Source organism: Megascapheus bottae, chromosome 3 (assembly GCF_031878675.1).
Source record: "Megascapheus bottae isolate mThoBot1 chromosome 3, mThoBot2.hap1, whole genome shotgun sequence".
Classification (NCBI taxonomy): domain Eukaryota; kingdom Metazoa; phylum Chordata; class Mammalia; order Rodentia; family Geomyidae; genus Megascapheus; species Megascapheus bottae.
The window spans coordinates 43,626,809-43,653,807 of record NC_143511.1 but is presented as its reverse complement, the minus strand read 5'-3'; the positions used below and the strand labels follow the sequence as shown (position 1 = coordinate 43,653,807).

At 37.1% G+C, this 26,999-nt stretch overlaps 1 protein-coding gene across 12 annotated transcripts in view; it reads left to right on the top strand.

Moving 5' to 3' along the window:
- Mpdz (multiple PDZ domain crumbs cell polarity complex component) overlaps positions 1–26,999 on the top strand; it is a 380,703-nt gene that overhangs the window by 281,212 nt on the left and 72,492 nt on the right. For 8 of the 12 annotated variants that reach the window (XM_090329993.1, XM_090330000.1, XM_090329998.1 and 5 more), the window contains 9 exons: positions 6,614–6,797; positions 8,102–8,173; positions 10,858–10,967; positions 13,501–13,647; positions 14,605–14,757; positions 17,202–17,387; positions 18,951–19,160; positions 22,831–22,947; positions 24,787–24,954. In XM_090329993.1, the coding sequence (XP_090186119.1) occupies positions 6,614–6,797; positions 8,102–8,173; positions 10,858–10,967; positions 13,501–13,647; positions 14,605–14,757; positions 17,202–17,387; positions 18,951–19,160; positions 22,831–22,947; positions 24,787–24,954 (1,347 nt within the window). The remainder of the gene's footprint in view (positions 1–6,613; positions 6,798–8,101; positions 8,174–10,857; positions 10,968–13,500; positions 13,648–14,604; positions 14,758–17,201; positions 17,388–18,950; positions 19,161–22,830; positions 22,948–24,786; positions 24,955–26,999) is intronic. The other 4 variants (XM_090330004.1, XM_090330001.1, XM_090330002.1 and 1 more) reach the window with 1 other exon arrangement.

The window sequence follows — 26,999 nt, the reverse complement described above, 5'->3', positions numbered from 1 at the left end:
CATTTAATTTAGGAATACAGCTAAATTGAGTTTGTCACCTAATCTGGCTGTGTACTAGAAAATAAAATCCTCTTCAGTGTACCTTTGTTTTACCATTGTAAAGGTACTGGTACTTTACCAGTTTAACCTTTGTGATGAGAATTAACTTAGTTCATTTTTTATTCTGTGAGAAAGAGGAGAAAGAATTACTAGAGATTGAGGATGGTAGCTCATGCTTGGTTTCTTGGCTACTCCAGAGGTAGAGATCAAGAGAATCATGCTTTGAGGCCGGTAAGGGCAAAACGTTAGGAAGACTCCACCTTAACAAATTAACTGGATATGATAGTTCATACGTGTGGTCCCAGCTACTAGGAGGCCATATGTAAGTGGATCATGATCCAGATCAGCCCTAAGAGACCCTGTCTAAAGAGTTTAACTTACAAAGCAGATAGGGCTAGAGGTAGGGCTGAAGTGCAATAATATTTGAAGCCCTGAGTGCAAAACCTAGTACCACCAAAAAAAGGAAAGGAGGAAAAAAAGAGCAAAAATGAATACATGTAGCATCTCCAGTTCACACATGATACTGAATTAAAAATTGAAAATATGAACTTGTTTATATAGTTGTACATATACAACTTGTATATAAAGATGTATGAAGATAAATGTTTTGGCATGTGCTTTGCTCCACCTTGGGATAGTTCTGTGTCAAAAGTTTTGTTTGTTTCTTCGCCTACAAAATGGAGATGTGGAGGCTTCCATTGCTTGATTTAAGGAGAGCCAAATGAGACTTATTTAATAGTTGGCATGACATTTAGCATATGTTTGTTTTGACTATTTATGAGATTTATTGAGGGCCTGAAATTATTGCCTATTTGAAAAGATGTCCTCAAGAACTTTCCTCTAAACTTGTTATTGTTTCCATTCTCATGTAAGTGGAGTTTCAGATATCATTCTTCTTAGCCACATCTAATGGCAAAGGTAACTGTTGACTCATAAAGTGCAAGCATTCTTTCTTAGTAGTTGTTTTCCTGCTTTTTACAACAAGTCACTTATCTTTTTTTTTTTGCCAGTCCTGGGCTTGAGCTCAGGGCCTGAGCACTGTCCTTGGACTTTCTCAAGGCTAGAGCTCTACCACTTGAGCCTCAGCACCACTTCCAGCTTTTTTCTATATATGGTACCGAGGAATCGAACCCGGGTCTTCATGCATGCTAGGCAAGCACTTTAACCACTAGGCCAAACTCCCGGCCCTGTCACTTATCTTTTTAGCAGCATCTTCTTCAGAATTAGCAGCACCTAAACTTTTGGAGAATACCCTGTAATGCTTCGGTCATGTAAACTTTATGCAGCATATCATCATCACTAACTTGTGGATGGTTGATGTATGGGTAGTGGAGTCCTTCACACCTTACGTGTTCACAACTGTGGTCTTTTAACTTATTTGTCTATTTTTGATTTGGCAGCTGCTATTGGAGCTAGATCTATTCTTATTTTGTTGGCATGCTGAGAAGATTAAGAAATTGTTTCTTACTATTTTGAGCAAGTGTTATTTTGGAACTTAACACTATTGTGCTGTAAAACTCCTATCACACACACTGCATTCTGTGGACCCCTAGTGTTTCACTGTGGGCATTACAGGGGTAGGAACAGATCAAGTAAGTTCACCCCTCCTCGACCCTCCCCGTTTATGTTGGCATTCTATGTGACAATTATTTGAGAAAAGGACTGTTAGTTGTTTTGTTTCTTTATTTTTTTGAAAGTAGACTAAACTTGTTGTTGGATAAAATCATATTACTTCTTTGAATTTGGTTTTACTTACCCATGCTAAATGCAGTATGAAGTCTGATTGGTCAAAATGAATAGGCAGGCCTATAAATAATGACATGTGTCAAATATTATTTTTCTTAGTAGGTTCACGTTTTCTGTGAACAGGCAGGATTGAGAGAGGCCTTGGCAAGCTATAATGTTGTGTTCTGGGTGTTAGGTTTTGTGAGCAGTATTTCTTTGCTGTAATAGATACTATTGGTTTTCATGTCAGTACTCGACACTAGGAGAGTGCTGCTGTCTTCACAGAGAATATATGCCACAATTGTACCTCCACTCTTGCATTGTACCCTTGTATTGTGCTCTTGTGGTATCATTTGAGTTTGATTGGACTCTTAATTCTTCTTTGAACAGTGGAGCCAGAGGATCAAAGGTTCCTACCTCTGTGTCTAACATAGGACTTGGTTATAAAATATCTTCCCCATGAACACTTGGGCTTCATGTGGTTTTTTTTTTTCTCTGTAAAGTTTAAAGTTCTTTTGTTTCATAAAATCCATTTTATTTTATTTATTTATTTTTGTTTTTCTTCATATATTTTTTATTGTAATTAGTAGAAGGGTTACATTATAGTCACCAGATAGAAGGTGCATTAGTTCACATATATTGATATCCTTTCTCATGTCATGGTCCCCATTTCCCTCCCCTCTTGCCTATCCAATTTCAAATAACCAATCAAGCATATATACAATATGTCAGATAACAAGGTGAAATACTGTAACATTATGAGATTACCAAGGGACAGCAAAAGTGATGAGAGATAACATAGTACATTAAGGACAACAATCACTCACATGGCTTTTGTTTCTATATCCTGGAGGTCCTTTCATTTAGCGTCATACTATATGGCCTTATATATCTAGGTTCTGTTCTATTGTAAATCTCTGTTAGGAGAGCCCAAGGTTTCTACTGATTATGACAAATGAGGGAAACCATTGAGCCTATATTCCTTTGAGTCTGGCTTACTTGATTTAATATGATTTTTTCTAAGTCTTTCCATTTCCTTACAAATGGAGCGATGCAGTATAGAATCCTACTGTGTATAACCACCACATCTTGTTGATCCACTCATCAACTGCAGTAATGGAATTGCTGGGTCATAGGGGAGTTCTATGTTTAGTCTTCTGAGGAACTTCCATACTGCTTTCCATAGTGGTTGAACCAGTTTGCACTCCCACCAACAGTGTAGTAGTGATCCCTCCTGGCTGCATCCCCTCAGCATCTATTGTTATTAGATTTCTTGATCCTCGCCATTCTAACTGGAGTGAGGTAGAATATTAGAGTTGTTTTGATTTGCCTTTCTTTTATGGCCAGAGATGTAGAGCATTTCTTCATGTGTCTGTAGGCCATTTTTATTTCTTCTTCAGAGAAGACTCTCTTTAAGTCTTTGGGCCATCTTTTAATGGGATGGTTGTTTCTTTGAAGATTGGTTTTGGAGAAATCCAATTTTTTTGGGCTGTGGATATATTTTAGATATGAGGCCTTTGTCTGTTGTATGGTTAGTGAAGATCTTTTCCCTGTCTGTAGGCTTTCTAGTTAGTTTGCTAGCTATGTCCTTTGCCATATAAAAGCTCTGCAGTTTAATGTAGTTCCACTTATCCAGACTTTCTCCGATTTGTTTTGTTTCCTAGTTCTTATTAAGAAAGTTTCAACCTGTGCCAAGGAGGTCTAGTGTATCTCCTATTCCTTCTTGTAAAGTTTTCAGTGTATCTGGTTTTACCTTGAGGTCTTTGATCCATTTGGAATTAATCCTGGTGCAGGGTGACAAAGAAGGATCCAACTTTAGTTTTCTGCAGGTGCTTAACCAGTTCTGCCAGCACCACTTGTTGAAGAGGCTGTCTTTCTTCTGTTCTATTTTTTGGCTCCCTTATCAAAGATTAGGATTAATGTCTGGGTCCTTAGTTCTATTCCATTGGTCTTCAGGCCTATTCTTGTGCCAGTACCAAGCTGTTTTGGTCACTATAGCTCTGTAATAGAGTCTAAAGTTTGGTATTGAAATTCCTCCTGCACTGTTCTTTCTGCTGAGAATTGTTTTTGCTATATAGAGTCTTTTATTATTGCATATGACATTTTGGATTGCCTCTTCTATTTCTTTAAAGAATGACATTGGGATATTGATGGGTATTACGTTGAATTTGTAGGTAGCCCTTGGCAAGATTGCCATTTTCACAATGTTAATTCTTGCAATCCAGGAACATGGGAGGTTTTTCCATTTCCTCAGTTCTGCTTTAATTTCCTTTTTCAGGGTGTTAAAGTTTTCATCAAAAAGGTCCTTTACATTCTTAGTAAAGTTAATAGGTAGGTATTTTATTTTCTTTGAGGCTATTGCAAGAGGAGTTGCTTTCCTGATTGTTGCCTCATTCCTCTCATTGTTGGCATATAGGAAGACAGTTGATTTTTGAGGGTTAATTTTATACCCTACTACCTTGCCAAAGTATTGAATCAGCTTAAGCAGCTTGGCAGTGAAGTCCATAGGGTTCTTTAAATACAGAATCATGTCATCTGCAAAGAGGGAAAGTTTTACTTCCTCTTTCCCTGTTTGGATCCCCTTTATGCTTGCTTCTTGCCTTATTGCTCTGGTTAGGAATTCTAATACTATGTTAAAGAGGAGTGGAGAAAGTGGGTATCCTTGTCTCATTCCTGATTTTAGAGGCAATGGCTTTAGCTTTTCGCCATTAAGTATAATGCTAGCTGTGTGTTTGACATACACAGCCTTTATTATACTGAGAAATTTTCCATGGATTCCTATTTTTTCCAGCGCTTTTCGCATAATGGGGTGTTGGATCTTGTCAAATGCCTTTTCCGCCTCTATTGAGACAATCATGTGATTTTTGTCCTTGCTCCTATTGATGTGTTGAATTATATTAATTGATTTGCATATGTTGAACCAGCTTTGCATCCCTGTGATAAATCCTGTTTGGTCATAGTGTATAATTGTTTTGATGAGTTGCTGAAGATGGTTGGCCAGTATTTTGTTGAGAAGTTTTGCATCAATATTCATCAAAGAAATGGGTCTGTAATTGTCTTTCTTTGATGAATCTCTGTCTGGTTTTGGGATGAGGGTTATACTGGCTTCGTAGAATGCGTTTGGCAAAGAGCCTTTGTTTTCAGTTTTATTGAAGAGCTTGAGGAGTATTGGTGTGAGCTCTGCTTTGAAGACCTTATAGAATTCAGCTGTGAATCCATCTGGCCCTGGGCTTTTCTTAGATGACAGTTCCTGGCTATTCTAGTACAAAGTGCTAGATGAATCTCTCATCCAAATAAAATGTTACAGGAAAATGTGTTGGTAGGTTGTCGGGCAATGGGCAATTTGTTTTCACACTGCTATAAGTTAGCCTTGTGCAGGGTGAGGCTGGCAGATGATTAGAAGTGACTGTCTCCTTGGCCTCCTTCTTAGGTTTCTAGGAAGTCCATTTTTGCTATCTATTCCAAAAGTTACTTGGTTTCCAAAGAAATCTTAGACATACGGTATAATGTCTTTATACTCCCGTTTGGGATGGATGTCTTTTTTAGATAACAGTATGACTTAGTGACATTGTAAGCAGAAAATTCATAGAGCCTTCCTTTGGAATAAACAGCTATACATCACACGATGAAGGAGAAAAATACTAAGGAGTTTCATGAGGGGCATGGGTCCAAATAGGCTTTGATTAGAATTGGGTATGTGGGTGGAAATCACTTCTGGATGTAGAGCCAAAGTGATAATAAGTGCTTCCTAAGTGAAGTGAAGAGAAAGATCATACAATAGCTGGAGTGGGTCATCCACACTCCCTGTGTTGAGTGGAGTAATGTGAATGAGAAGACAGGAAAGGAGCCACCTGTGACTGGAGGGCCGAGGACAGTGGCAGCACCATGCAGGCTGAGGGTGGTGCTGAGTGGTAGCCATACTGAGAGAAGGGGACAGCTGGCCAGCCCATCATAAGCCATGTTTAGAGATGTAATCTGGTACTCAGGATAAATCAGTAGAAGGCATGGTCAGAAAAGTTTGATATCCAGGTAGCTGGATCACTTGTTTTGTCAGTTTTGAATTTTTTTCAAAGGGTAAGGTTGTATTTATTCGAAAGATAAAACAAAAGAGATTTCAGTTTTACCTTTTTCTTTTCCAAAGGCAGTATAAATTATTGATAAATTAATGAGATTTCAGTGAATGTTTTTTTTAACTTCTTCCTTGCTTTTGTATCTTTGAAGTGCTGCTTCTGAAAATTAACCTTCCAATTGGATCTTCCTAGGAACATGAAATAATAATTTAGAAGGCACAGAAACCTGGTCCCTCCCCCAAACTAATTTCAGTGGCTCATAATTTCTGGAAGCGCTACCCGAGCATCTGTCTTAAAAGAAACTTAGACGCTTGAAGAATTTCTTAGCCCAGTCACTGAAGGGTTTCTAATGTTGGTCACTAAACATGTATTATGGTGTTTATAGCTTACTTCCTAATTACATAAATACTTAGCCTTTCCTTTCTTACATTAATAAGTAGTAATTTTTTTGAATTCTCAGTATAAATATGTGCATTTATTTTTTGTCATCCACTTTTTTCCTTTTTTCATATTTTTTAATTGTAATTAATAGAAGGGTTACATGATTGTCATCCCCTTTTTTTATTACCATCATTTAGTTGTATAAGCCCCCTTTGACAGGTTCTTTGCAAGGTCCATTTATGCACACAATTTACCTTGATTGACCTGTAAGTCCTTTCATCACTCTACCTCATTGCCCTTTTACTTTTCCCCAAACAATCCACAGGAGTCACTGTTACATTCCACTCCCAATTATCAAGTATGGGGACATATCCATCCTCCTTCACTCTCTTTCACAGGTGGACGGCACCAGCCTCCAGGGATTTACCAATCAACAGGCAGTCGAGGTGTTGCGACACACAGGACAAACCGTACGCCTGACACTAATGAGGAGAGGGACGAGGCAGGAAGCAGAGGCCTCACCAAGGGAAGATGCCACAACAGACCCTGAAGTGTCTCCCATTAATGCCAGCATGAACAAAGGTAATGCTGTATACACCTGGTTGCCACTTACACCTTGACATTATTTAGATTTCATTTTTAAAAGGATTTTAAAGTAATTTATCTAAAAAGATGTTGTTTATGTTGGAGTGTTTGTTATGAACCAAGTAGAGAAAGGGAATTTAACAAAACTAGATCTAACTGGAAGCATCCACCTGTCTGTAAGTTTCAGAATGGGGCTCTGAGTAAAGCAGGTTTCTTTCTACTGTCCTAGATCTTACATCACAGTCATCCTTAGTCACCACTCCCCAGCCATAGATGGTAGTCACCCTCCTCCCTGTCCCCACCTCAGTACTGGGTATCTTCACAATAGAAACATGCAGTTTTATCTGGATTGTTTATTTGAGATCCTGGTGACTATAAATGCTCAGTCTTTCTTGAAGAAATTCAATGTAATGCCACTATTAGAAATTCCATTCATAAACTGTTGATGCATGAATGTCTATACTTTACTGAAATCTTTATATAGCTTACTGATTGGGAGGTGTTGTCTGGAAGATGCTGATTTACTACCAGCTGTTGACATTTCTCGTGCTTAGGGCAGTGCTCAGAGGTGAGAGGCAGGTCACAGGGGAACCTTGTGTGTTACAAGGACATTTTTTTGTTTTGTTTTGTTTTAAGCTTTTATTAATATTAATTTTTACATCATATTTCAAATGTCATGTTTAACAAACAAGTATTCAAGAAGGGACTCTATATATAATCACTGGTACATAGATTTTAGAACATAATTAAAATTAAGCTGAGGGTTTGTATATCATCGATATATATTAACCTATGTAATAAAATATTATGTCGATAGAGTATATATCCCATCATAGATTTTTATGTCTATGTAGTTATGTTTATATCTCCAAGGCCATGTCCATACCCTTGCGTACTCAGATTTTGAGTCATTGCTCTTATGCTGTACAAGGGCACTTTTTAAAAAAATACTTATGGTTGGTGCTGGGAGTCTGGCCTACTGGTAGAGGGCTTGTCCAACCTTCACAAAGACCCGGGTTTGATTTCTTGGTACCACATGCATAGAAAAAACCCAGAAATGGTGCTATGGCTCAAGTGGTAGAATTCTGGCCTTGAGAAAGCCCAAGGAGAGTGCTCAGGCCCTGAGTGTAAGGACCCCCCAGGACTGGCAAAAAAAGCCAAAAATTCATATGGTCACCTAAGAGTTTATAGCCAAAAAACAGACTCTCATGAAGATGTTCAAATAAATATAATAGGTTTAGAGAAATTCAGTGCTTGGTTATATTATAGATACAATTACTAAAATATTTCTTATCTTTAAGAAAATTATGAAAAAGATGAAGATCCCGTATCATTGAAGAGAAGCACCAGCATATTACCAATTGAAGAAGAAGGTAAACATTTAGAGCCAGGCTATGATTTACATTGGTATAGTTTAAGAGAAAATAGTTGTTACAAATGAGGTGAAGCCTTTAAAGCTATGTTGTAAGTTTTTAAAACTTCATGGGTGTACTGTATGTTACTAAAAAAAAAAACAACCCATCCAAAACATGGTGGTCCTTATAAATATGTGTTTATAGAAGATTAATTCTCTAATAAATTACAGTAGCTCCTTTCAGATTATAAAGTATTTAAAATAAATGAGAGAATAATGGAGTATAATGAAGTATAATGGAGTATAAGGCATGGAACAATCTATGGCTGTTTATTACTTACTGGTAGTTTTTTCAGGAGTTCTGAGTTTTAGTACTTGCAGAATTTGTTTGGACAGCAATAGTACAGATAGATGATAAAACTTCCTGGAAATTCTTTGACTGTAAACTTACTAGCATCCACCATCAAACCATTAAAAAATTTTAGCGTAATGTTTTTCCCTTAGTGTAATGTTGTTCAAATCCAGTAGAGTTCTCTCCCACCAAAATAATTTAGCATTGGTTATGATGGTTCATGCTTGTAATCTCAGCTCAGGAGTGGAGAATGAGAGGATCATAGTTTGAAGCCAACTTCAGCAAAAAAAAATTTAAAACACCAGCTCAAGAAATGAACCAGGTATGACCATGCAGGACAATAGACCTACAAGAGAGACAGAGGTAGGAAGATTGTGCTCCAAAGCTGACTCCAAAGAAAGAAAACCTATGAGACCCTATCCCAAAACATAGCTAACAAAAAATTCCCGTGGATATGGTGATAGAACTGTTGCCTAGTAAGCATGAGTCCCTGGGTTCAATCCCAGTACTGTCATAACCACCACCACCAATTAGGCAATGTTACCTAATAGCATCTTTTAAAATTTATGTAATGGAAATTCAGGATTTTTTAAATCACTTTTATTCACATATTAATTTAGCAGATAGTTTACCTACTATGTATCTGCGATGCAGTGTTACATGCAGAGGATATAGCAGTGTTCCCCCCAAGTTACATAGTTTTTTTGTGAAAGATTTTATTAACACTGATTTTTTTAATATTCATTGCAGCTTTATTCACAATAATTCCAAACCAGAAATCACGGAAATGTTCATCAGCAAGTGAATAGTAAACACATTGTTAACACTGATTTTTATATCATATTTCAAATGTCATGTTTAGCAAATAAGAATTCAAGAAGGAAATCTCTATATGCAATCACTGGCACGTAGATTTTAGAACATAATTAAAATTAAGCTGAGAGTTTGTATGTCATAAATACATACCAATCTATATAACATTTTGTCTATGGAGTATATATCCCATCATAGATTTTTATGCCTATGTAGTTATGTTTATATTTCCAAGAAGTATAGGATCTTTGACTTTGAACTGAAACTTCTTTTCTGCCTGTTTTTAATTTAGGTATGCATTTTAAATTTAACATTTTTTTCTGTCACTTTTAGGCTTTTCTTTCCTTTTGATTTCCCTTTTTGCCAGCTAAGGGGATCCCAGCCATGGCTTTTATTTTAATGTACAATTTCACTATTTTTCTTTGTACTATTCCATTGTACCTGGATTTGTATATGTTTCTTTTTTTTCCCCCTCTTCTTTTTGTGCCTTTCCTGAGACCTGAAGTTGGGCCTGGGTACTTTGTCTCTAAGCTTTTATTTGGTCAAGGCTAGTGCTCTACCATTTGAGCCACTTTTGGCCTTTGGAAGATAAGAGTCTCACAGACTTCCCTGTCTGAGATCTGACCCTCAAATCTCAGCCTCTGTGTAGCTAAGATTACAGGAGTGAGCCATTGGTATCTAGTATACTGGTTACTTATTAAATTATTTTGTTTCATTATGTAATATCATATCCCCTTTACCAGTTCCAATCAGCAGATTCTAAAGCAATGAATAAAGAAATGCCCACGCAATGATATCTCAGAATATTATTTATTAAATAATCAATATTTCACTTTACCACCATGGGGTGGAGAAAGAGTTTAATTGACAGATTAAGATGTCTCTCCCAATCTCTGCTATTATAGGTTCAAAATGGCCCAGGGATAACTGAGCTAATTGAGGGGAGTTAGAGGAAAACAGACAAAACTGAGGTAGATGACAAGAAAAATAAATCTATAAAGAATTCAGTAGTTTCTCACTAAGATAATTACATACACAGTTTCTGGTTTTTGAGAAGGATTAATGCAAAAGCTCAAACACTGTAATTCTGTGTCTTTGGACATAGGACAAGCAATAACACAACCAAGGTTTTTCATTGGTTTCATTCACATTCCAAGGACACTATCAAATCTCCTGCAGCCAATTTCAGTCTCACAGAGCTCCATGCCCCCAAAAAACTAGATGAACATGAGTGAGAAACTGACATGGAGGAGACCATAGAGTCCTCTGTCTTTTTAATAAAAGTAACATGGTAAATGGATACTTCAGTGGAAGCATAGTTTAGGCTTAAATGGCTCAAAATAGAAGAGAATGATGTTGAACATTGAGAATAAGGTCCTAAATTAAGTTATTGGAATAAGTATAGAAATAAGAATAAGACAGAGACTGATGGTATATCACATAGGTTCTGGCCAGTCCTGTAGTATAGAACATTAAGCTCCAGAGAGTTTTGGAGTTTGTCACTAACATATTTGCCTTGACTGTTTGGGCTATTTTAGGGTATCCGTTGCTGTCAGCTGAGGTAGAAGAAGCAGAAGATACACAGCAACAAGAAGCTACTCTGCTGACCAAGTGGCAGAGGATCATGGGAATTAACTATGAGATAGTGGTAGGTTCTCAAACACTCTTTAACTTTTTGCCTTGTAACTATACTTGAGCAGGGAATTCATGGCAGTAATAATCATCCCTGAGGAGTCTCAGGCCTTTTTCAGTTTTAATAAACTCATGTGGGAAGCTGAAATAAATTGAGTAAATTAAATGTGATTTTAATACATATATGTATTTTAATATTTATGGTAGTGATGTATTTAATGGACAAAAGAATGGTTGTCCAATCCATGATTCATAGAAAAAACTGAAACAGGACATCAGATTCTACTTCAAAATAACATTAACTCATCATGACCTATGTTCAGAATTGTAATGCTCCTCTTCTACCTTTTTTTTTTTTTAATTGCTGTGTGTTTGCCTTCCCTGAGAAAGGAATTCTGCCACATGCTGGAGATTCACACATGTAATCCTAGCCACTCAGGAAGCTAACATCTGAGGAACATGGTTCAAAGCCAGCTTGGGCAGACAAATCCGTAAGGCCTTTAGTTAACCACCACAAAGCTGCAAGTGGAGGTATGGCTCAAGTGATAAGAGCCAGCCTTGAGTGGAAAAACGAAGGGGAACAGTCCCTAGGCCTCGAGTTCACGTCCCAGACCAGTGTGCTCACATACATGTGGACACACACATACACAATTTGTAATTTATGCATGTGACCTTATACCAGTTAAGCTATAGTGAATGTTTTCTGTTTATGAATAGTTGGTTTATCTAAGCTGCCATAATCCTCATTCTAAACAGAGATCTAACAAACATAAAACATCAGATAATAATATGTAAATAAGTCTTACTATGTTCCTGGCTGCTATTCTTAATGTTTCATTTACTTTTTGTGGCTCTAATGTACTTTAAAAAAATTCAAGTTGGCTTACATTCATGTAAGAATTTAGTGAGATTGTTATTACATTTTTAATTGAGTCAGTAATAAGCCAAAGATGGTCTAGCTTAGCAGTGATGACGTTGTCATTTACTTTCAGATGGGCTTATGTGGCTGGCCTGGACAACTTTAGCTATACTTCTGGTGGTGAGGGACTAAGGAAGGAAGCTCATGACTGCTGTGTTGTCACACATTCAGAGCCCGGACTGAACTTTTCGCTCTCTTTGTTATCACATAGTCTAAGATGAGGTTTTTCCACTGATCAGCCAAGGGGTACACATAGCGTATCAGTGAGAAAGAACTAGGTCTTTCCTGCATCCTCATCAGAGGTACTTTAGACATCACATTTGCTTGGTCATCATGCAGTATCAATCATAGAAGGAATGGTGAAGCAATGAGGACCTGAAAGGCTGCTAAGAGGGAATGATGTGCAAATTGGTTTTTCAGCAGTATTAGATTTCAGTTAGGTAATTTTGTCTTTTCCCCTTTCCATCTGTCTATTTCTGTCCCTCTTTGTTTTTTTTCTCTTAGTCTTGCTTTCCCTCCCTCCCTTCCTCCCTCCTTCCTTCTTTCCTTTCCTTCTTCCTTTCCTCCTCTTTTCCTTTCCCTTCCTTTTCCTTACTCTGTTCCTTTCTCTTTCCCCTTCTCTTGTTTTCTGTTACTGAGACTTGAACTTAGTATTACAAACAATGTTTTGTCCTGGTGGTGTTCTACTACTTAAACCATGCTTTTGGTCTGGCCTTTCATTGGTTAATTGGAGATGGAATCTTGCAGAATTTTTCGTGTTAGCTGGCCTTGAACTATGATCTTTAGAGTAGTAGTTAGGAATAAAGTGTGAGCCACCAGTGCCTTACTTTAAAAGACCTCTTTTTGAATGAAACACTTTTTCTCAGTTATGTTTTAAATCTCATTTTCCTTAATTGCAACATAAAAAGGATAATGTAGGTCACTTAATTTTTTCTGATTTTAATACTATAATAATTATATGTGAAAATGAGTTATGTCTTAAAATCCTTCATTATATAGAGTAACTGAATTAGAAATGCATCTCTGTGCTTTTAAGCTCAGATTGACTTTGTCTCTTTTTTTTGTGAGGTTTGGGTCTAAGCCAGTGCCTTGAGTTGTCTAGGCAAGCACACTGTCACTGAGCTACATCCCTAGCCTAGCTGTGACTCACCTTTAATGGCCGTAGCTGGTCCTCAGTATTGCTGCCGTTCTACCTCCCCAGCTTTGGTTAAGGTAACCTCACTGAACCTCAGTCCTGAATTTGGGAAACAAGTTGTGCCTTCATCGGAGAAGCCAATAAGCTAACCTATGGGACTGGATCAGCTCTCTCAGGAACATAGTAGCAAGTACACAGTGTGGGTCTTTTTTTAAAATATTGTTTGTGCTCAAGTCCCATGGTGGCTATGACCGCCTTCCAACTGTTTTCAGCATCTATAGGCACCAAAGTCATCTTGGGTGCAAGTTGCTGTCTGCTTCCTGTTGGTCTCTGTTGGTTCATAAAGGGAGTGGCCACTAATATTCTCTCAAAGCTCTGTAGCTTTGCACCTTGATAGTAAACTTTCTGAAGCTTTAATAAGAACATCGACCATTTTAATGTGAATGTAAAAATAATGGAAGAATGACAGGAATGTGACAATTACTGTCTTCTCAGGTGGCCCATGTGAGCAAGTTTAGCGAGAGCAGTGGGCTGGGGATAAGCCTGGAGGCAGCAGTGGGACATCACTTCATCAGATCCGTGTTACCCGAGGGGCCTGTTGGACACAGCGGGAAGCTCTTCAGTGGGGATGAGCTGCTAGAAGTAAGCTTTTCTTTCAGCTTTGAATTAGGCTCTCGAAAGAGTCTAGGAGGCTGGATACAGTGAATAATTTAAGTTCTTACTGTAAGTTTCTCCCCCAAGATTATTTGGGAAATATCCACCAATTCTAATGCACCCACAGGAGAAATTTCAAATCTGTATTTATTGACATTCAGACCTAATTCAATATAGTATTTTTGCTGTTAAATTTTCCCCCCTTTGTTTTGTGTTCAAGTTATGAATACAAAACAAAACTTTTTCTTTGAAAAAGTTCAAGTGTATCTTATTTTTAGTATAGGTAGCTCATGTTTACTTTTAATGGAGAATACTAGATAAACAGTGAAGTCACTCTCCTGTTCTTACCCACCTAGTTCTTATCACTGGACATCCTTCAGTACTTGTTTCTTTCAGATTAGTCAGTACTTTCACACATAAAAAGGAAAACTTGTATTTTCCCCCCTCCCCAAGTTTAAAAACCTTCCAGTATACTTTGCCACATAAAAAGAAGTGGCAAATTCTATAAAAATATCTTTTTTTTTTTTTTTGCCAGTCCTAGGCTTGAGCTCAGGGCCTAAGCATTGTCCTTGGGCTTTCTCAAGGCTAGATCTCTACCACTTGAGCCTCAACACCACTTCTGGCTTTTTTTCTATATATGTGGTACCGAGCAATCAAACCCTGGTCTTCATGCATGCTACGCAAGCACTCTAGGCCAAACTCCCAACCCCAAATGTCTGTTTTTTAAATGATATTTTCTCCTTTACTCTTTGGGAGTATTTTCATAGCCTGTCCTTTTCTACCTTCTACACTGCAGATGAACAATGAATGGAAACTAGTGCTTTTATAATTTATCATCATAGTAACATTTCTATATATCTGTTAAATATTGTTTTCAGGAGAATTTCTTGTATGAGGAAATATTTTTTTACATGGACATGTTTTTCTTACATTCTTTTTGGACAGGTGAATGGTGTAACTTTGCTTGGAGAAAATCACCAGGATGTGGTTAATGTTTTAAAAGAATTGCCTATAAAAGTGACAATGGTGTGCTGCCGTCGAACTGTGCCATCCACTGGGCATTCAGAATTGGATAGCCTGGACTTCACTGATATTGAGGTAACAGAAAAGGTATCATATTTGTAGAGATGGGGAGAATCTGAATGCACAGTAGGCAGGCCAGATGATGTTACCTTTCAAAGCCAGTCCTTTTCTTTGATATTTGATATCATTAAATAGCCTGTAGCTCACAGACCTGGGTATAATCCAGACATGATACTAGATGGGTGACAGTGGACAAGTCACAGCACCTTTTTGAACTTCGGTTTTCTCTTTTGTAAAATATAAGTCACCCTGCTACAAGAATAATCATAGATGTTGTTCTAGACTATGTTCTTATAAAAGTTACTTGTGCCATTCCTACTTAATTTCCTATATTTGCATTTGCAGAAGAGAAAAGTAAAGCGTATGTATCAAGTATGGAGAAAGATTATTTTATATTACATACCCAGCCCTTTCACTGAGTACTACTTAGTAAATAGGTAAAATATGGGTAGACATTATTTCAGCATATATAGTTTTAACTCATTTGCCCATTCTATTATGATAATGAGTAAAATTTGAGCTTGTAGTCCCTGTCAAATAATTCTCTGTGATATCCAGAAACTCCCATTTTCCTGTTTTTTTTTCCTTTTACATTTAGATCAAAGTCAAACAATACAGTTAATCAGACTTGTGGAGAACACTCTATATCTAAAATTAAGTTCTGAACTTTATATAACTTATGGCCTAGGGAAATTTTTATTTAAGGTATAATTAGGGATGATCTTGGGGTTTGATTTAGAAGGAATTAGTTCAATGAAATAATTTTGTAAACTTCCAAGAATGAAGTGCATAGTTTAATATTAACTTGAGTGATTAGAATAGGGCTGAACAAAAAACATAACTCCAAATTGTGTGCTACAAAAAGGCTTTCTCTATATATGTCCATGTACATTTTTATGTGGTATAAATGAGATAGTTATAATAAATTTTAAGACATTGGGCCCAATGTCATTGGTAGTACAGCTATTTATCTAAGCAAAAACAGCATACAAATTAGAATTTCATCCTAATCAACATGTCTGTCCTAAATTTGATATGCCATATAGATGAAGTTGAATTAACCCATCTAATTTCTTTTATTGAAAGAATACCACCCTAAACATTTTCTATATAGGTGTTTATACATGTTACTTTATTTAGTTTTCAAGATTCTCTTATGAAATAAGTTAAGACTGTGTTAAAAATATTCTTAAAATAATACAGATAAAAAATTGTAAGTCAGCCCAGAGTGTGACCTAGTGTTAAAGTGCTTGCCTAGCATGCAGGAAGCCCTGGGTTTGATTCCTCAGTATCACATACACAGAAAAAGCTGCAAGTGGTGCTATGGCTCAAATGGTAGAGCTCTAACCATGGAGAAGAAGGAGAAGAAGGAGAAGGAGAAGGGGAAGAGGAAGAGGAAGAGGAGGAAGAGGAAGGAGGAAGAAGGAGGGAGAAGGAGAGAGAAGGAGGGAGAAGGAGAGAGAAGGAGAAAGAAGGAGAAGAAGAAGGAGAAGAAGGAGGAGGAGGAAGAGGAGGAGGAGGAGAAGGAGGAGGAGGAGGAGAAGGAGGAGGAGGAGGAGGAGGAGGAGGAGGAACGAAATTAAAGCCCAAGTGTTCTGATTTCAAATCTAATACCTTTCTATGCTACATTAATGTATAATAGAATAATCATGTGAACAAGTTCAACCTTTCACATGCTCATTTTTCTTTTGATGTGTTTTTATTACAAGAATTATTTTCATTTTATCCTTCATTTATTCATTGTGCTAGTACTGGAGCTTAAACTCAGGGCTCTCATGCTTGTTTGAATTTTTTGCTCAAGGTGGGAACTCTACCACTTGAGCTAGAGCTCCAGTTCAACTTTTTGCTGCTTAATTCAAGGTAAGAGTCTCACTGATTTTTATGCCTGCGACTGAATTGAACTGTGATCCTCAAATCTCAGCTACTTAAGTATATAAGATTACGGGTATGGGGCACTGGTATCTGGTTTCTTTCTGTTTAATAATGGATATTATTGTCTTCCTGCCTCCCTCACCCCACTCTCTCTTTCTTCTTCCTTCCTTCCTTCCTTTCTTCCTTTCTTTCTTTCTTTCTTTCTTTCTTTCTTTCTTTCTTTCTTCCTTCCTTCCTTCCTTCCTTTCTTTCTTTCTTTCTTTCTTTCTTTCTTTCTTTCTTCTTCCTTCTTTTCCGCTTGTTCTTCCTCTTTCTCCTTTTATCTTTTATAGCTGTGATTCTGACTAGTAAGGTATCACTATCAAATAATTTAGTCTAGTTTTGAATCTGTTATATTTCTATTCTAGGCATTCTTTCTCCTTAACAACTCTCAGTGATGATGCCTTAATTCTTAAAGGTGTCATTGCCTGTTTGCAAGTGTTTTGCTCTGGACACATGCTGGGATTCTCCCTTTTCATTGCAATGTTGGTATGTTTGTCTGCTTCTCTAGTTCCTCTGAAATAAGAGATGTCTGATTTGTTTTCCAGCCTCATGTAGATCTAGGTGAGTTCATCGGGTCTTCAGAAACAGAGGATCCCCTGCTGGTGCTTACTGAAACTGATCAGAATGTGGAGGAGGTGCAGGCACCTTTGGCCATGTGGGAGGCTGGAGTTCAGTACATAGAACTGGAGAAAGGAAGCAGAGGCCTTGGTTTTAGCATTTTAGATTACCAGGTAAATAGATCCTACTTTTAACATTTTTTTTTGAAAAAGATTCCTTATACTAAAAGTACATTGCTGCTATAAGAGAAAAATGAAGACAGTATTAGAGTCATCACAGGCAATTGCTCATTTCTATTTAGCCTTTCAGAATAGTAACATATGTGATTCACTAATTATCATAAAGGGTTTTTTAAAATATTGAACTCAATATATTAATTTTCATATTGTGCTCGATTCTAATATTGAACTGTTATGTATTTTAGCTCTTGAGAATTTGAGGAACATGAAGACTATGTTTTAGGAATGACACAGCAATACAGCAGCCTTCTTTTGAGGGGGAGGGGAATCTACATTGTTTTTAATTTCCATATTTTTAATTGAGGCTCATGGTAACTTGAGAGTTAGATGTTTATTTCTTTTGTGAAGTAAATGTTTTTTTTATAATAGTGTTCTGGTCATTTTACTAAATCATGAATATATTTAAATTACTCAAGTATAGCCTCTGTCCTTTCCAGCATTGCGTTTTGTGTCCAGTAAATAGGAAAATGCTAAAAGCTGCTTAACCCGCTGCAGCTGCTGCTCCTAATACAAAGAGCCATCTTTGAGGCCTCCAGGGAATTGTGTTCTTTGGGTGGGACTTGGGAGCCTTTGCTAAGGTTGAGGTTGCTCTGTAATGTAAACACAGACATCCCTGATTATGTCAGGGCTCTGCATTTCTTCATTTCCAAGGAGAGGCCTCACCTTCTGTTAATCATATCCATGGGTATCTCCTATTAAACAAATGCTGTTAATAATTAATGTAGCTCCAAATGGTTGTAATATTTAACAACTTACCAGAAATTAAAATTAGAACTTTAAAGTTAATTCTGCAGTTAACCCAGCCATGTTAGTAAACAAGTGTGCTTTTGTCCTGCGGGGTTTGCATATACTCTGAAATGAAGTAGAGATCACTGTCTAGATACTCGCTAGAAATTTTTCAAAGAATTTGTTTTTGTTGGCATATATGCATATGCATTTGTTTATTTGTGTATATGTATATGTGCATGTATACATGCATGTGTGTGCACACTTGTATGTTATTACATATAGTGAGGGGTTTCATCATGACATTTCCATACATGCACATAATGTACCTTGATCATAAGGAATTTTGTATGAAATGTTTTAAAGTGCTTAGAGCAATAACATCATGACAGGAGACAAATTGTGAAAATGGTTTTCTGGCTAGTCACCAGTGGCTCATTCCTGTAATTTTAGCTATTAAGGAGGCTGAGATCTGAGGATCATAATTCAAAGACAGCTGGGGCAAGAGGGTTCATGAAACTCTTGTCTCCAATTAAGTACCCAAGGAGGGGGGACCCAAAAGTAGAGCTGTGGATCAAGTGATAGAGTACTAGCATTGAGCTAGCTTCTGTCAGGGAAACAACCTGTATCTGGCACATAGCCAGATAGTGTCTAAGACCTGTTTAAGCTCAAAGCCTTGAACACACACACACACACACACACACACACACACACACACACACACACAGAATGCTTTCTGTGTAAAAGTAAACTGAGCTCTTGTTCCATCAGGACCCAGTTGACCCCGCAAACACTGTGATTGTCATTCGCTCCCTGGTGCCTGGTGGTATTGCTGAGAAAGACGGGCGCCTTCTTCCTGGAGACCGACTCATGTTTGTCAATGACATTAGCTTAGAGAACAGCAGTCTGGAAGAGGCTGTGGATGCGCTGAAGGGAGCTCCAGCTGGAACTGTGAGGATAGGCGTGGCCAAGCCTTTACCCGTGAGAATTTGGATTTTATTGGCTTTTATTCTGGCAAGCAAAATAACTCTTAGGCTTTCTTTTAGCTTTACCACTTTCAGGAATTTTTAATCAACATGGTTATTGGCTCTATGAACATAAATAATTCAATTTTGAGTCCTGTTTTCAAGAGAACAAAGGATAAAAACAGCCATGATGTTCAGAGATGAATACAGAACTTACTATTTTGTGGTTATCTTGTGGCCTTATTTTTATTTATTTATTTGGGCAGTCTTGGGCTTGCGCTCAGGGCCTGAGCACTGTCCTTGGACTTTCTCAAGGCTAGAGCTCTACCACTTGAGCCTCAGCACCACTTCTGGCTTTTTTTTCTATGTATGTGGTCCTGAGGAATTGAACCCGAGTCTTTCGTGCATGCTAGGCAAGCACTCTACTACTAGGCCAAAATCCCGGCCTGGCTTTATTTTAATAACTAAGTTGTGGTCAGTACAGAAAATTTTAAAGAAATACGAATTCATATGCTAAAATACTATTGTGGTGCAACATTGAGATAATAAATATCAACTGTTGGACATGGTGGCTCACACTTGAATCCCAACTACTTGGGAGGTAGAAAGGAGATTACTGGGACCTCATCTCAAACAAGCTAAGAAGTGGCGTCCACCTAGGATCCCAGATATGTTTGCAAGTAGAGTGCTTGTTTTGCAAATACAAGGCTTTGAGTTCACTTTCCAATACGGCAAAAATAAAAAAAAAAAGAGAGAGAGAGGAAAAAGAAAAGTCTTTTATACTTGATCATTTTTACTTATTCTGAAAAATTTATCCAGAAAAAAAAGAATGGCATTAGTTACTAACAGTAGAGTCTTTAATCACAGTAGAATAAGTGGGAAAATCTGACAGATTTGTTTACCTTCCTGAATTATGTTGACTTCTGCACAATTGTCTTAATGTCTGCAGGGCAGGAAATTGGAATTTTGCAGAATGGTTCATCAGTGTGTGGCTCTCCTTCTAGGAGGAATCAGTCCCATATTGTATTTATAATACTAGAAAAAATTACTAGATTTATACCACATAAAGCAGCATGCTTTATTAAGTGTAGTTATTGTAGCATGGCACATAGCACTTTATGATTGGATGTGAGATATTGTCAGTATTTGGCAAGTGTTTTTTCCAGGTTAAAAATAATATAGCTTTAAATGAAAGGGAAAAATAAAATTTTTAAGAAAGTACACAGATATATTTATATAAACAGCAATAAAGATCGTGAAATTTTATGAGGGACTCTGCTTAAATGAGTAAGTTTTTTTCTCATATATTTTTTATTGTAATTAATAGAAGGGTTACATTATATTCACCAGATAGAAACAGTGCATTACTTCACATACATAGATACCTTTTCTCATGTCTTGGTCCCCATTTCCCTCCACCACCCCCAGCCCTCTTCTTGTTTTCTCCCCTTCCTTATCCAACTTCAAATAACCAAATACACATATATACAGTATATCAGATAACCAGGTGAAATATTGTAACAATATGAGATAATCAAGGGACAGCAAAAGAGATGAGAGATAACATAATACATTAAAAACAAAAATCACTTATTATATGGCTTTCGTTTTAAATGAGTAAATTTTTAAAACATATTTTAAATGTTAATGAAAATGATTTTATGTGCCAATTTTATTCCACAAAGCATTCTGGAGCTTTTATTTATGAAAAAATAAAGCAACTTGGGGACAGAGAATTAAGACTCCGGTAATCATCCTAGGATCCACCCAGTATTATACTAATCGATAGAAAAGATCCATAGGAGGGGGAAAACCAGAATGAAGATAGAACCAGTGCCTGTGGCTCATTCCTATAATCCTAGCTACTCAGGAGGCAGAGATCTGAGGATAATGGTTTCAAGACAGCCCACGAAGAAAAGTTCATGAGACTCTTACCTCCAATTAACCTCCAAAAAGCTGCGAGTGGAACTGTGGCTCAAGTGCTAGAGCACTAGCCTTGAAGGGAAAAAAAGTCTAGGCCCTGAGTTCAAGTCCCAGGCTTGGGACTCCTTTGTCTCTCTCTCTATTTTATACACACAAACACACACATATATATGTATGGATATATACACACTATGCATGTATATATACATATATGCACATACATATATATCCATATATATATGTATATTTAAAAAATAGGCACTGGGTACTGGGGGGAGCTTAGAATTGGAGGATTATGATTCAAGGCCAGCCTGCACAAAAATGCTGACAAAGCTCTTTCCCAACTGATAGTTGGGACCTATTTTGTTATTCCATGTGCTGTGGTAAGCTGACATTGGGAGGATCAGGGTACTCAGCCATCTGGGTAGAAAAGTGTACAGAATTCTATCTCTGGAGAAAAACGAGACACAGTGGCCCATGGCTGTGATTCCAGCAATAAGGTGTATGGCAGCTTAAGTATGCATTCAGACTATAAGTGAAGCCCTATCTTTAAAAGTAATCAACGTATGTGGGACATAGCATATGACACCAGCCTAGCAAGGGCCAGACACCAAGTTCCAACTTCACTACTACTAGTAAAGTGAATGAATGAATGAATGAAGGCCATATCTGACTCTACCTGTTCTTTGAGATTGAACCATAAATTAGGTTCTGGTCTTTCTGTTAGACAAAGAGAAATGGCAAACACGACTCAATATACATTTTGTACCACCCTGGACCATAAATTTGGTTCTGGTCTTTCTGTTAGACAAAGAGAAATGGCAAACACGACTCAATATACATTTTGTACCACCCTAAACATGGGTTGTCTTTTTCTAGCTAGTTTCAAAATAGATTTTCTAAATACAATATTTGACATTTCAAATTTAGTATGCATTAAACATACGATGGCTATTTCTGTTACTTCAAATGAGGCTTAGCACATATTCGACTTACATGTGTGGGAAAGAAAGACAACCTGCTTTCCCCTAAATACTTGAGCATGCATTGCTGATATGGAGGAGTATAGACCAAGACCATTATCTAAATACTTTAGCCCATTGCGTCAGAGACTTGAATAAATATGTCAGGCTTTTCTTTTCTTTTTTATTATTTTATTATTTTTTATTGTCGGGGTAATGTATAGAGGGGTTACATTCGCCAGGTAGTAGGTGCATTACTTCTCACACATTATCAGACCTTTTAGTCAGTGTGGTAGAGGCTACACTATAAAGGCTCAAGCTGCAGTTTACACAGTTTTGGCTTAGTTTTTCTTTATAAAATAAATTATATATGTTTTTTAAAGTAATCGTCTAAGAAGGAATGAAAATAAACATTTCTTTAGTTTTTCTAAAACAGATTGACACTATGGATTCTTCTTTTAATGTTTTCTTGTTTTGTAACTTTGAAAACCAATAATAATGACCAGAAAATTGTCAATTTTGTAACTTGTTTAGAAGGGGGAAAATATACCTAATGAAAAGGAATTCTCACCTAATAGCTGGTACTTATACCAGAATAAAAAGTTTCTTTTTCAAATCAAATTCTTAACACAAGTATTTTTAATCATATTTCGTGCTTAACATTTTATGTGGAAGTCTTAAGTTGTCATTGCAAAGTACCAGTTTTTCCCCCTCTTCTAACTTTTCATCTTCTTATCCTATCGTCTTTGTTTCTGTTCATCTTCCCTATCTTTCCCATGAACTGCATCTGGAACACTGCAGCTTTCTCCAGAAGAAGGTTATGTATCTGCTAAGGAGGATTCTTTTCTCTACCCATCGCACCCCCGCGAGGAGCCAGTGCTAACTGATGAAGCCCTATTCAGAGCTGACTTGGCTCTGGTTAGTAATCACAGTTGACCAAAGTCTGTTTGTAAAAATTCTTGTGTAAACTCACTTTGCCTAGTGGTAAGTGCTTGCCTAGCATGCACAGAAACCCAGGTTCGATTCTTCAATACCACATACATAGAAAAGCTGGAAGTGTTACTGTGGCTCAAGTGGTAGAGCACTAATTTTGAGGAATGCCCAAGGACAGTGCTCAGGCCCTGAGTTCAAGCCCCAGGACAGGCAAATGTGTGTGTGTGTGTGTGTGTGTGTGTGTGTGTGTGTGTGTATATGATAGTCCTAATTTTGGAGAGGGGTTTAATCATTAATTTGGAGAGGGGTTTAATTCTGCGAATTGTTTTTGAAATATTTAGGTAAATGTTTTGATATATTTAGGTAAATGCAATAATTTTATATCATTGTCTCAAGAAACAATATTCTCTTTTGAGTTTTCAGGGCTTATTAAATGAATGCCAATTCAAAAGAAAATTAATTCTGCTTGGCATTTAATAATAGTAATATGTGGGCTCAGACTTTTCTTTAGCCAGCTGTGTAGTTTTGGACTGGTCACTCCATTTCTCTAGGACCTAGTATTTCATCTCTATAGTAATTAAGCAAATTGACTTATAGCAAGTCTCCTAAGATTTCAGAGTATCATTGGTAGGCATACATCATTATATTGATGTATTTTTTCATTATTGTTACTTAAATATTTTTCTCTTGTAATCTGGCATAAGGCTTAGTTAGTAGTACTTGTCCAGTTGGCAAATGATCTGTTTTTGTCATTTACAAAGGTAACCTCCTCCATATGGTGACTCCATAGTGATTTGAACATGTATTTAAAATACATTTTCATGTCTCTGAAACATATTTTAAGAGAGAGGTCACATTAAAACAACTCATCTCTACGTTAAATAGCTTATACACTCTCATGTTGTAGTGTTAAAATTACAAATACAGTATATACCTTGCCACCAAGATAACTAGAAAATGCTGGTAATATCACAGAGCAGTTGTCTCTACCCATTCCAAGGTATGATTATGAGTGAACTGTAAGGAAAGCGTCAAAATTAATGTTTACTCCTTTCGTTTGGATTCACTACCAAAGATACTAGTTAAATTTATGGATAAGTGATACAATTCTCTATCTCATTCTGTTTGACTCTCTTCCCTTCTCTTTCTTCCCTTCTGCTCCTTTCCCTTTCCCTTCCTGCTGGAGATATGACACAAATTCATGTTGGCTAGACAAGTACTCTAACACTTGAGCTATGGTCCTTGCCTTTCATTCTGTATGGATTTTTAAACAGAAATTTATAACCTAACATTTTATTATAACCGCTATCATAATTTAACCTTGTATTTATTGATAACATTTTAGTATGAAATTACAGTTGTTCTCTTAGGCTTTAACAAACTTGTGCTGTTTTAAAATGTAAGTAAACCCAATTTAAGCAACTACTTGATAATTGTCATTTTGACTAACAGCTTGCTTTAACTGAGTATAAAAAGTGATGACCTCATTCAATTTATTCATGAGAACTAGAAAAAAAAGTAAATAGCTTTCTTAACTTATGGAATTGTTTAAGAATTAATCTAGGCCCTCCGTTAATTGTTAGCTTCAGCTCTTTGATTGATGGCAGGAAATAACTTTGTCTGCCAGTACCCTGTCTTGTGGGTGGGCCGTCTCTCTTGTATGCTGCAGTACTCAGTGTAGTGCATGAGATAATGTGGGGAGGGGAGGCCATTCCGCACATAGGACAGACAAAAAAAATGACATTGCCATGCCTGCCAATCTCATATGGTGACTGTGATATCATGACAGAGCAAAGTTAACTCCTGATATTATTTTATCCCTAGGTGGACACACCAGAGGGTGAATTGGTAGATGAATCTACTTTTGCGTCTCAGTACTCTCTGGATAAGGACAGCATCTACTCTACTCAAGCCTCTGTTTTATCTCTTCACGGCAGTGTTTGTACTGATGGCCTCAGCTATGGTCCCTCTCTTCCAGCATCTTCTCCCAAGGTACAAAGGAAAAGCCAAGCTTTCTATACAGTTTTCAGAAGTCAGTCTTATGAGGAGTTGTGGGAATAGCCTATTAGAGATACTGTACTTTTTCGAGTCATGGATTCATTATTAGATCAAAGCATTGCTTCATTCACTTGTGTCTTTCAGACTATTTAGGGACTTTTTAATTCTAAAGTCTGGGTGAGAGAGAGAGACAGACAGACAGACAGACAGACATAGACAAACATAGACAAAGACACACACACACACACACACACACACACACACACACACACACACACACACACACACAAGGATTCCAAACTTGAATTGATGGTTTTCATGTGAAAAGAAACCATTTTAAATGAAATTTTAAAGTCATATTTTAGCTGTATCTGATTTGGAAAAAATTACAAGGATAACTATTTTTAATGGTCTTAAAATTAAGTTTTATGCCGAGTTGAATGGTAAGATATTGCTTGCATTGATTTATCATGTACTAGTGATTGAACTTAATGCTATCTTTTTTATATCAAGTAATGCCAAGTAATGCTTTTCATAAAAATCATAGTGAGGGCTGGGAGTTGGGCCTAGTGGTAGAGCGCTTGCCTAGAATGCACTAAGAACTGGGTTCGATTCCTCGGTACCATAAAGTCAGAAGTAGTGCTGTGGCTTAAGTGGCAGAGTGGTAGCTTTGAGGAAAAAGCCCAAGGACAGTGCTCAGACCCTGAGTTCAAGCCCCAGGACTGACACAAAGAAAAAAAATCATAGTGGCAAAGCATGTTTATATCAGTGGTCATGAGTGAAAAGCTACTATTTGACATATTTTTGCCATCTGTTTGAGAAATAGAGCGCTGGCATGAATGCCTTTTTTACTGGCTCTTTTTTTTTTTTTTTTTAAAAATTAGTTCTTTAGACTTCCTGCTCATTTATTGGAGTCGTTTGTATTTTCTAGAAATTGATATAAGAATATGTAGTAGGTAATAGAATACTCTTGAGTTTAGTAAAAAATTAAAATTTATGTGTAATATCTCTCAACTTTAGGAGAAAAGTTATTTATGGGAAGAAAAAGGAAATACTAGAATGCTTCTGTGTGTATAATGTATTGCTTTAAGTAGAATGGTTGAAGAAAATGAGGGAAATGGTTGTATATTAAAGATAGGCAAAGCGTTTATATTTGGATTTTATCTTTACTTTTTGTGGTGTAAATATACTACAAAATATTAGTAATTATTTCTTAGAATATGGCATTTTCTATGTAGAATTCAGTGGAAAGAGGTCTCACTTATGACTAAGTAGGAAGGTAAGATTTCTATAGGTCTAGCATAGTTTTTCTCTTTCTCTGATAAATATTTTTTTTTAGCCAAGACATTTCCAAAGCATTTTATTTTACTTTTGAAGTGTACCTGTGATCCTTGCAAATGATTCTGGGCAATCTTCTTGATTTCGTTTGTGAGGCATAGGCTTGAGTGGAGCAGCTGGTCCTTCCTCCCTTAGTGCACCTGAGACTATGTCTGGCTGCGACCTGTCTGGAATGTGTTCAGCCTTTACTGGCCTCGGGACTGGAAGCTGAGTACATCTCTGATGGAATCTCCTAATCCATGGCATAGCATACTTCATGCCAGTGGGACAGATTGCATTGTTTGATTTAGTAATTGTTACTTAAAGGGATTACACAATCTGCATACTGAGAAGCATGCATTTTTTTTTTTCTTTTGGTTCTGTGTGGCACAACATATTGGCTTGCTGAAGTCTGTTTGCCTTTTATTTTTTCCCCCTAGCAGTTTACTCTTTTGTTGAAGCAAATTTTGTCAAGCTGGCCCCAAAACTGAAATATTTAAACTGAAAAGACAAAGACATTAATGTCTCAAGTACATTGTGAAACTCTTCATGCTTTTCATTTTCTTAGGAAGTAAGATTGTCCTGCCTTATGGTAAATCTCTACCACTGTGGTGTTTGGTTTTGTTTTACAGAACAGAGGTTAGGACTGAACAGCAGTTAAGCATTGTGTGTGTGTGTGTGTGTGTGTGTGCGTGTGTGCGCGTGCGTGTGAGTGTAAGTGC